Source organism: Centruroides vittatus, unplaced genomic scaffold (genome assembly GCF_030686945.1).
Source record: "Centruroides vittatus isolate TY-2023 unplaced genomic scaffold, ASM3068694v2 contig_461, whole genome shotgun sequence".
Lineage (NCBI taxonomy): Eukaryota > Metazoa > Arthropoda > Arachnida > Scorpiones > Buthidae > Centruroides > Centruroides vittatus.
In genome coordinates this window covers 180,454-191,632 of record NW_027122257.1, presented here as the reverse complement: position 1 = coordinate 191,632, position 11,179 = coordinate 180,454, and the positions used below count along the sequence as shown (strand labels likewise).

At 41.2% G+C, this 11,179-nt stretch overlaps 2 protein-coding genes across 2 annotated transcripts; one reads left to right on the top strand and one right to left on the bottom strand.

Annotated features, from left to right (window-relative positions):
* The first annotated feature begins 26 nt into the window (after positions 1 to 26).
* LOC136977617 (achaete-scute homolog 1-like) lies at positions 27 to 389 on the top strand. Its single transcript, XM_067273152.1, has one exon. The coding sequence runs from the start codon at positions 27 to 29 to the stop codon at positions 387 to 389; it is 363 nt and encodes a 120-aa protein (XP_067129253.1).
* A 2,586-nt stretch (positions 390 to 2,975) lies between these two features.
* LOC136977581 (toll-like receptor 9) lies at positions 2,976 to 5,797 on the bottom strand. The gene is made up of 4 exons (XM_067273099.1): positions 5,721 to 5,797; positions 3,452 to 4,114; positions 3,232 to 3,380; positions 2,976 to 3,161 (listed from the first exon to the last, which is right to left on the bottom strand). The coding sequence occupies exons 2-4, from the start codon at positions 4,108 to 4,110 to the stop codon at positions 3,016 to 3,018; spliced, it is 954 nt and encodes a 317-aa protein (XP_067129200.1). The 5' UTR covers positions 4,111 to 4,114; positions 5,721 to 5,797; the 3' UTR covers positions 2,976 to 3,015.
* Between the last annotated feature and the right edge of the window lie 5,382 nt (positions 5,798 to 11,179).

Below are 11,179 nucleotides of genomic sequence, written 5' to 3'. Positions count from 1 at the left end.
GTAACCCACATTTAACGGGGACGGAGATGGGTCCCGGCGTCCGGTGCTCTATCGTTATAAGCGGGATATCGACGGAGAAGATGGAACACAGAAGATACTCTCCGGAAGGGGACCGTCCGCGGTCTCCCGTCCACCCCACCCACCTGGCCAAAAGGAACGAAAGGGAGCGGAAGAGAGTGAGGATGGTCAACCTGGCCTTCGCCCTTCTGCGACAGCACGTGCCACCCTCGTCGCCCAACAAGAAGCCCAGCAAGGTGGAGACCCTGCGCTCGGCCATCCGCTACATCCGTCATCTTCAGTTGATGCTGGCTCGGGCCGACTCTTTGTACTCGTCCGAGAGGGGTGCCGTCGCTCCGGAACAAGAACTTTACGTTGCTCGTCCACACTGAATCCCCATACCCCCGTAAATTAACCCGGGCCCAACGTGTGTACGGCGCAAAAGGTAACCTTTCTGTTTTTTGACGTAACACCTGGACAATCGTGGATGAGGATTTAAGTACCCCGCATTTGGAACTTACTCGTTGGAATTGTTCATGGCAGTGCCACGAACCGAGAAAATCCGGCGCAGACGGGCACTTCCCCTCCTCTTTAAGGTATTGTAAATTATTAAGAGCGGAAATATTCTTTGTAAAAACGAAATTTTTAACGATGAAATTGATTTCGGAAGTGTAACAACAAGGAAATCTGGGTTCTGTTATACCTTATCGTCCTGTCTGTATGTAAAGTCGGGTACACATGTACTGTACCCGGCTTAAGGAAGAACGTCGACATCCTTTGTTTTATACACTTAAAATTTTATTACTATTATTATAAAAATAAAAATGTTTTAAATTATGAAAGAGTCGATTAGAGGGGTTCCGAAGTTTACGCGGGGGAACCAACGAAAAATTTGCGTGGAAACTTTGCGTGGAATTTTTTTGTTTCCGGAACGATAATCTCGCCTTTGTTTTACCAATTCGCACCCGGGGTCAGAGGTTAAGGTCAAAATATTGTGGAAACGATTTAAATTGTCCCATTAACCAACGGAAATTTTTTCGCTATTCTTCTCTCTCGTAATTTAATGGTAAAGCCTCCGTTTATGGGAAGTTCGTCGCGACACTTTATCCCGGAAGCGGAAAAAGAAATTTTTGTCAATTCGTCGGAATTAATATTTTTAAGCTTTACATTATCGTTTCCGTGTAAAAATGCAGGTGTTTACTTACATGTTCGCGCGAAACGATCGTGCGACCCGGTAACAATGGCACTGGGCATTTCGAACGGCCTTTTTCTCCGTGCCCAACCTTTCCTCGTAGTTCCTTACGCGGGGTGGCCCAAAAGTCGGTTAACCACCGTACAGAACGAATTACTTTCTCGTCGCGGACGTACATTTTCGACAATGGTTAACCTACTTTTGGGCCGCCCTTTTATATTTATAATAGGAAATTCGGTATGGCTGGCGGTCTTCTTCGATTGACAACCCGTAAAACGGACTCGATTCCGAACCGTGCCCGTTGTTTCGAGCCTAATGGCCCGCTTTTCATTCGTTACTTACCGCAATTTTTGGCTGCCGGTAGTCCCACTACCGGCTCGTCTATAGCCTGAAGTAGGGCTATTTGCAGCATAATAAACGCGAAATTAATATGCAAATTAGTTAGCCGAATCGCCCGCAGAGGATCGAATTGGACCATTTTATGGATGGTTCCGTTAGCGAGAGGACGACGACGAGGAGGCGATCCAGGTGGTAGCTTCGTATCCCGTGGCCATGCACTCCCGTTTGACCCGAGAGCGGTTAGTAATTTACCGTTCTCTCTGGGTGGTCCTCTTAGCGCGTGCTCCGAAGACCGGCTCTTCCTCTTCCCCGACGGACGGAGCCAGAGATTTTTTCGGCGATTTCCGCCGGAGCCGATTACGTCGCGTCTCGCAGCGGCAACGAGACGCGAGAAATGGCCATGGATGGGCAGAACAGATCCGTTCCTACGGTCATTTTTAATTGGTGGCGGCTTTGTGACGTAATTGTTCGGTGGAGATAGTGTCTTTTTTGAAAGTTGTCGCGTGACCAACCGATTCGGCTCGTAAAGGATAAATTTAGACGTTAATATTTCATTTTTGTGACAGTCTGCGAGGAAAATTATGTATTATTCTGTTTAAAATACTTTAAACCGCATTATAGATGGAAGTATCACTTTAATAGGAGGCATCGAGTGTCGCCATTGGGTTATTTTCACTCGATTAGAGTGTGGGTCGATCACAAAATGTGTTCGGAGCTCTCTGTACAAAACTATTTGGCAGATCTTGACCCAGTTTGGTAGGTCTATACGTATTGCCCGAATTTACAATTTCGCTTCAAAATTCGGCCGCCGGGACGAAATTGGCGCTGCCGTCTCCTCGGCGTGCTTATTACGTGCATTTTCTAATGAACATAACAAAGTATTGTAATTTTATATAAACTATAGATGAGGTGCGGATTCTGGCTCTAGGTACTTGGACACGAATGTATTGGGAGTATCACGTGGTACTTGTTCGATCGACCATTTACCGAACGAGTTCGAGACACGTGACACTCCCAACAAACTCGTGTTGTTACTCGCGTAACTCGAGACTAGATATTGCATGGGGTTCTCACAGATGTGAAATTCTGACAACCCGGTCGAGAATATTGCCTAGATACAAGAGGCTCTTTGAGCCTCCCGCAGCCACATCTGGTGATCGCTTTGCCATTCCTTTTATATCCGAAATCCGTGAGAAATGTATACGTTAAGAGGATAGTAGCGCAAATTTCACCCTAGTGACCGATTTTACTTTAAAATTCGTTACCGAAAATCGAAACTGCATCTTTCGGGACAGTTTTCGTACCAAATTTGGTGGTGATTTGCCTAATAGTTCTTTTTACGGAAAGATCCGAACACCCTTACTCTTTAATTACCATCACTCTGCATTTCTATTATTATACCGCGTTAGTTGGTGCGAACACAAGACGGTACTACAATGGGTTGATATATATATATATATACTAATAAAACGTAATAATACAAGAGCTTATTTGTGGCGGGTACGACATAATTCCTCGTGGGTGAACTCGGTAATGGGTTTGCGATTTGAACTGCAAGTGGGAGGAACTACCATTTTTTCTGCGTTGACTTCTATCAACCAGGTGCTGTTGCAATCGCAATTCAGTTGAATATCTACAGGGTCAAAAATGAAATGGCATTATCACGTTGGTAAAGGGGGTCGCATTAACGAGAATCTACTCACTGTTAAAGAACACCTTTTCTAGTTGGTCCCAGATTGGTTCGAATGTTTTCTTATCCAGAGTTTTCAGTTTAGTTCCTCCCAGCATCAGGTTCTCGAGACGCGGCATGTGCGTGAAGATGTCTTCTGGTAGCACCTTCAGTGGATTACCTCTGAAAGGGGATAAATTTTATATATATATATATATAATGTCGCGCTGGTGTTTTTACTTTACCCGACTTACATGAAAGACAAATGAATCAGTCTTCTTAACTTCCGAGGGAGAGATGCTCTGTTTATCGAGTTCAGCTTATTATTTTCTATTTTTAAGGACTTCAGAGCCGCAAACCTGTCGAGTGCCTTTTCTTTCAATTCTTTCACGTTGCACTTGTTTATGTTCAAGTTTTCGATCTTGTTCGGGAATTTGGCGAAATATTCGGGGCTCAAGACTTCCGGTAGATTAGTTTCCATAAAGATTAAAGTTTTCAGATAGGAGAACATTTGTCCCTCTGTCCAAGTCCATCTGTCAACTTTGCAACTGTTGAAAGTCAGCGAGTCTAAACTATCTTCGATACCCTTGAAGCTGCGCAGAATTGGTAAGTGCCCGAATCTTACGTTATTAAAAACAATATGATGGATGTTCAGTTTTGCAAAGGGCCCGCCCAGCATTTCTAGGGGCCCGCTGTCGGAAATTTCCAGTTTGTCCACTACGTAGTTCTGGAAAGAAATCAGGCTCTCGGACAGCATGTGGGTGTCGTTTACGTGTCGACAACTGACCAAAACGTGATCTTGCTTCGTGCAACTGCACTCTCGCGGTACGTTTTCTGGTGGGGGGCATCTGTGAAGCCACGCCAAAATGGGATAGACGACACAGAAGAACACGAACAGAATGAATAACTTCATTTCCCTGGAAAAGCATTTAAATACAGTATCTACAACGTTAAGGATGGTAGTTTCTAGATCATTTATTGCGCATAATCAATAAGCGTTCGCGTATTAAAAGTAGCCTAGCTCTCAATTCCGGGTGCAAATACGGGCATGCATAAATTTGAAATCGGCAAACCAGATTTCGGGATCTGTTGCTAATGGTATCGTGCGAAATGAATTATCTCACCATTGCTTGCTTAAACCGTGTACGCATGTACCGGTACACCTGCCAGTTGTACCGGTACGTACGTACCCGGCTTTAGAAACGCCCTTTACGTTATTTCGGTGCATTGGATCGGAAAATGGTCCAGAATATGAACGATTTGGGTGTATACTCTAGAGTCTAGAGCACGAAGACCCCATCAAAATCGTACAGGTCCACCAGACGAGAACAAAATTCTAAGTATCATACCTATGTTTTATGGAAGACGAAAGAGAATTGTAGTGTCGAAGCGTAAAGATTTTCGCGGATTCGTTACCCGTAAACTACATACGACGTTAACTGGTGGTGTAGATCAGGGGTGGCCAACAAGTCGATCACGATCGACCGGTCGATCGCGAAGCCAGTTTTGGTCGATCGCTCGCTATGTCTTCACTTAATGTGTTACACTTGTAATCGAACGCAACAGTATGCATGCAGTTATGACTCGACTCAGAAAAACAAAGCCATTTAGCTTGAATATTTGGTACTGTCATACGGTAGCTTTTTTCTTGAAAAAGGAAATTGTGGAATTTATATCTTTTCCTTTTAAGAAGGATTTGTGTGAAACGTATTAGCCAAAAAATTTCAGACATATTTCGTATGAGCAAAAGGCATTAGAAAAAGAAATTATAATTTTACAAACTGACTTAATCTTACAAGTCAGAAAATTTGAAGATTTTTGGAAATGCGTCAACTGAGAAAGACAGCCCAGTATCACCAAATGTAACGAATATAATTATTCTTCTTTCGGATCTACATACCTGTGTGAATCGGCATTTTCATACTTAAAGTTAGCGAAGACTAAACAACGTTCTGTCCTGACTGATTCCCGTATTGAAGACTCATTATTATCATCTTTGTCAGGATATACACCTAATTATGACTACTTGATTAGAGACGTGCAAACTCAGTCCTCCCATTAATGTTAAGATAATAAAATAAATTCTAAATCTGTCTTTATCTGTAGCTATTTTGAATTAATAAATATTGTTAATAATTGATGTTTTAATTCCCCTGGATGTGAGATTTTTGGCCCGTTAAATAATTATGTTGTTTTTACGTAGGTAGATATACAGGGTGTTTTAGTACGAGGTGCACTCCCGCGAACTATTGATAGATTAGCAAAAGAGTGCACCTTGTACTGAAACACAGTGTATAAACATAGTGTGTATTTCACACCTCCCCCTCCCCCATTTAGACTATGCCTATGACAGCAAGTCGATCGCGATATATTTTTAAGATAAAAAGTAGATCTCACGTACACAAAAGTTGGCCACCCCTGGTGTAGATCACTCACTCGACTCACATTTAAAGACTTGCCTCCCGGCTATTTATAAAAGGCCTCGTTTTCTAGACATCAGAAAGAATTAACGCGGACACTTACCACGACTCTTTCGTAGACTGCTGCCTGTCTCCGCGTAATTGCTCCTATTTGTAGTCTCTCGACTGCCGCGATAAGATACGATTGCGTTATGAAACGTGCAGGATTCTCTTCGTCGAGGGGACTCCCCTCCTCTAATCGCCCGCGCCACGTTTTAGGTGTGCGGTGGGTCGTTGGTACGAGACGATATATTTTTAAAAAACAAATAGACCCTTTTACACCGATCTACCCACGAAACTACCGAATTCCGGTTGCGGGTGGCGGGTTTCCACCTGGTTTTCCGGGTTTTTTTTCACGCATGTAACACTTAAGTAGGGAAGAGTTTCTGATAGACGGATCCTTGGTGATCTCCCACGCGCCGTATCCGGTTCGATTTAATCTCCGTTGAGCCGAGAGGGATAGGAAAAGGGGCCCTTTATCCGCCGGCAGGAGGACAGAAATTTAGCCGTCCGGCGCAAAAGCTCCACTAAATTTTCGCATTTAGTACGTTCCAGTGTTCGAAAATTAAAACGTCGGCAAAGAAACGGCGCACGAAACTTTTTTCCTTAATCAAAAAGCAAACACGGGGCGAAATAAATCAGTTAGATTCGTGGTTGCACTTTGTATTATACAAATATCTGCACGGCCGATAAGGAATCGAAAACGCATCCTTAAAGTATTGTTTGGTAATTAAATGTAGCGATTACCGGAAGGAAGAATTGTCCCCCCAGCAAATTTCTGCAGGAAACAAGGAGAAAAACAATCTACCTGTATATAAAAACTTAACGGATACGGCGAAGGGAAACGAAATTAGACCCCGTTTTTGTGAAGAATTTCGCGGTATCTGGGCAGATAGCGATTTCTACGAATTGATAAGATGCGATAATGGCGGCGCGCCATCGAGTTGTTTTTCGCGTCCGGCGATTAAAATTCAAAAATAAATCAGATTACCGTACTTTTTTATTTCCTAATTTACTTTCCCGCTGTTATCTACGTGACGCGGGAAAGTATTGGGCCAGGATTCACCAAATACGTTCGTCTTAAGTTGGCACACGACAAAATTTGGTATTCACAAAACTTGTAACCGAAAACGTTGTAAACGGGCGTCGTCATATTACGACAAAGTGGGTTGTCGTACGTCGTGACAAATCGAGACGGCCGGGGACTTCCGGATATTCCAATTGAACGAAATGGTACACAGTAATACCTCGACTTACGCGAACCCGAAGTTACGCGATTTTTAAATCGTCGATTCGTCTTTTGTTTGAGCGCCACGCAACTCCTGATTACTCACTTCCCCCACACTATTTGTTTAGCTTACACGTTCGGACGTGTCGTGCGGAATCGACGCATAGCTACAATTTATTTTGTTATTTATTTCCGTGTTTGTTATATCTACGGAGACTTGAGAGAATCTATTACGTCATCCAAACGAAGTAGAACTGATTCTTCTGCATCAAACAAGAAAAGAAAACTTTACATTCCGAAGATAAAGTTTAACATTATTGAAGACTTCGATACAAAAGTGAAAAGGGGTTACAAATTTTAGAAAATAGACTCCAACGCAGAGCGCATTTCTTCTACAAAACGAGAAATAAAAAATTATTAGCGTGCTACGAGGAAATGCAATTTATCGTTGTTGACTTTAATAATCCCAGTTTCTTCCCAACTTTTTCTGCTGTTCCACTTTTTGTGCTTTGTTTGTTAGATTACAGTTTCAGTTAACTGAATTAGATTTAATTTATACTTTACCAACGTGGATAGCTGCGTGACGTTTTGGAAGAAGGCCGAACATCATCTCCATATTGTCTCTATTACCGTTACGATGTTGACAATCATTTGAATTGACAGTCCGTTTATTTCAAGCCTACGTAACTCACCTATGGCGGGCCACTGCATTTTGTTCGGTTTATTGCTGTCCCAGAGACCACCTCAAAATCTGTGAATAAAGCTTTTATTTTTTGAATACTGTCTAAACTAGTTAGAACTAATGTCGTCTGCGTATGACAAATATTTAATTTTCGTGTTTCCGTCGTTTGGCCGGTGATATCCGTTGAAAGAGTGAGGTGTCCTTAGCTAGCAAAAGAGGTTCTGAGCATAACATAACGAAAAGTAACATAGGCAGAGGACAGCTCTGTCGTAGAGAGCATCCCACCAGTGGCGTGCCGTGACATTTGATTATAGGGAAGCTGTTTCTGTAAGAAGCCGACTTCCAGGGGCAATCAGTTAATTGCGCGTCAGTAATGGTCTAAGGTCCATTCGTACATGGGTGGTGGCTGTAGAGACAAAGACGTCAAGTATCTGACAAAAACCGTTTATTTTAACATAAAATAAACATATACTATGTACAAAATAGTTTGCTTTAAAACAATCAGCCGTTCGAACGTCCCGAGCGTCGATGTGGTTCGTCGATGGTCGATCGAAGGTGGCCCGGGACAGTGGCGTTGACGAGTCTGTAAGGCACGGGGAGACCTCGTCCGTTGGAGTCGGGGACACGGTCTAAGTCCGAAGTGGCACGGGTTACAGGTTGGCACAATAGACGAGAAATTGTTTTTTTTTTCCTTTTTCTATTTTTGCGCGTTGACACACGGCGTTATGGTTATTCGGAACGTTAACCGAGTGCCAGGTGTTCTCGATTTTCGGAGATTATATCAATCTTCGTTCTTTCTTTCGTCCATTTGATTGGTCATTCTCCTTCGATCACGCTTTCCGAGTGGTGGTCCCTGGTTACTAAGCGTAACGAGAGACTTACCTGGAGCGCGCGAGAAAAGTGAAAATCGAAGACGAATTCGATCTTTCACCGATCGTAGGACGACTTCCTTCCGCGATTTATGGTTTCTGCCTGGCAGTTTGACATAAACAATGGGTGTCCGACTACAAACGACTTTTACCTATGTTTTGTTAAACTAATAAATTTTTTTTCTACATTAACCGTTTTTTCGCGTCTTTCGTGACTGGTCAGACCTGTCCGGAACCTCATATTTGCATAAAAGTTTTAAACAAATACTGGAAATGACAAAAACAAACAATTCATGTATTTTTGTTCTAAAATACAAATAATACATACATAATACAAATTTGATACGATACAAACAATGATAGAAAAACTTAGTTTATAAAAAATTTAAAAAAAAACAACTCCATTCGGCGATTTTTCCGCAAAGTCAATAGCAAATTCATTACTTTATGATAAAAGTCGCTGATCGTCGATTCCATCAATGTATTTGAAAGCTCTTTTTCTATCGAAAGCAACGCTAGCGACCACAATCTTTCCTCCGACCCGAATGTTCCAGGCTGATGTATGAATTTGCTTCGTGATCGAAAAACTGCACTCAACAGACCCACTGGTAGATGGTACCGTAAAAATTAATGATATTAAATCATATAATTCTTTTAGTACGTCTTTGTTCGGATCGTCATTAATTATAATACTTTTTATGTCTAAAAGTTACTTGTCAATATAGTCCGGACACGAATATAAATATTGCGATTCGCCACGTAATTTAGATAAAGCAAAAAATTTCCCATAAAATTTACTTAATTTAAAGAATTAAAACACGCTTGAAAAATTTTTTTTCATAATATTAAAATTATTAAAATCTAAAAGTGATAAAAATTCTAAAGATTTTGCCTGAAAAATCTATCAATATAATTACAGTATAATTAAAAGAAAATTATAGGACTATGAACCCAAAGCTGAGTTTTAATTAAACACTTGGCTTTATTTCCATTTTTATTTAGTTGATATAAACGGCATACTGTTTGCTATATCTTCACTTAACTCACTTCTACAACCAAACTAGTTTGGTTGTAGAAGTGCCGTTAGCAAACAGTATGCCGTTTATATCAACTAAATAAAGATGGAAATAAAGCCAAGTGTTTAATTAAAACTCAACTTTGGGTTCATAGTCCAATAATCAACAAAACACGGTTTCAAAGAAGAAAATTATAATTAAATATAACTTTGCAAAGAAACGTAAATAAAAATAACATTGAATACTCTTTACTTTTTAAATCTTAAACAATTCACTTAGATAGCTCCCTACCCAGTGGCTAAGAGATAGAATCCCACCAGCTAAACCGGGTGAAATAGGTGCTCTGTAAAGTGCATGCACAAATGCCTATAATCTGGCTGCTTGGAAGCTGACCCGGTTTTGACAATACAGCGCTTCCATTCCGCCATAACACGTTAGACAACTCGGACATTAGCTAGGGACGGCAGATTTGGAAGGACGGCAAAACTTTAAAATTAAAATATAAATGGCGTATATTTTTTATACGAACGTCAGTTTCATAGAAAGATTATACTTACGTGATTATACTCGTATCAGACATCGGATAACAAATAAATATGTATTTGTTTATATTTCTTCTCTTAAAGAATTTTTAAATTCTTTAGCAGACCTAGCATCTAGACTAGAGAATAGATCTTACGTTTCTTTACGTTTATAACATTGTATTCTATTCTAAATATATAAAATATACTTAGCTTAAAATAATCACAACACGTTTTCTCGTCAAGAAAAAAACAACGGCCGCTCCGGGAATCAGTGGACCCTCATAAAAATTTTATACAAGTGGGCGAAGTGAACAATGTAACCGTGAAATTTTCAGTTCCTTGGGATTACATGAAATTTTCAATTCTATAGTTACTGAGAGAGACATAATTCGAAATGGCTCGTTTTTCTGTGGAGTATTTAAAAAATCGATTTGAAGGTGTTTTGTTTTGTTTTGTTTTATCTGGAATGTCTATAACATGGAGCTCTGAAATCTGAAGATTGTTCTGTATCAGATTTTGATGAAGAAAGTCTGATATGAGAGGTTTTTATGTGATTTGAATTAAAACTGTTTTTTCGATTAATCAACAGTCCATTGGATTAGTCAACTTTTGAGTGTGTAAGTGCATTTCGAAACGGACCCGAACGTTACGGAATCTTTACGCGGAATAGTTGTCGGTAATAATGAAGAAGGACTAAGTAAGGATTAAAAGGCTCCCTCTGTAACAGAGTATAAGCAGATACAAGGGCTCTCTCGCCGACGGCCGGATGGCCGAGCGGTAAAGGTGGCAGCCTACCGCTCTGGGGGACCCGGGATCGAATCCGAACGGGTCGAATAATCCCCAGGAATTTTTCGGGGGGTGGTCCGTTCGGATATGTCGGGCCCCGTCCCTCACCACCCGGTCGCCCCATTGTGGGCCTGGCCGAACCCATAATGGGCCTACTAAAAGAGGCCCTCTTAGTGCCCACAGGGCGGAAAGAGTTAAAAAAAAAAAAAAAAAGGTCTCCCAGAGCGGTAGGCTGCCATCTTGACTGCCGTCTATAGCGCGGGAGTTGTTAAGCTTCAAAGAGGGTAAACAAAATCGTACAAGCGCGAGCACACGCTAACATCCATACATACTGAAAAATAAACCTAAATTTTTTTTTTTTTTTTTTTTTTTTTTTTTGCATTTCTCGACGTTTCAAGGTCCTCTGAGTCCAAAAATG

Coding starts and splice junctions, on each gene's coding strand:
- LOC136977617 (XM_067273152.1), top strand. CDS start 27: ATGGGTCCCGGCGTCCGGTGCTCTATCGTTATAAGCGGGATATCGACG.
- LOC136977581 (XM_067273099.1), bottom strand. CDS start 4,110: ATGAAGTTATTCATTCTGTTCGTGTTCTTCTGTGTCGTCTATCCCATT. Junction 3,381..3,451: donor CTGATTCATTTGTCTTTCAT/GTAAGTCGGGTA, acceptor ATCCCCTTTCAG/AGGTAATCCACTGAAGGTGC. Junction 3,162..3,231: donor AGAAAAGGTGTTCTTTAACA/GTGAGTAGATTC, acceptor TTGACCCTGTAG/ATATTCAACTGAATTGCGAT.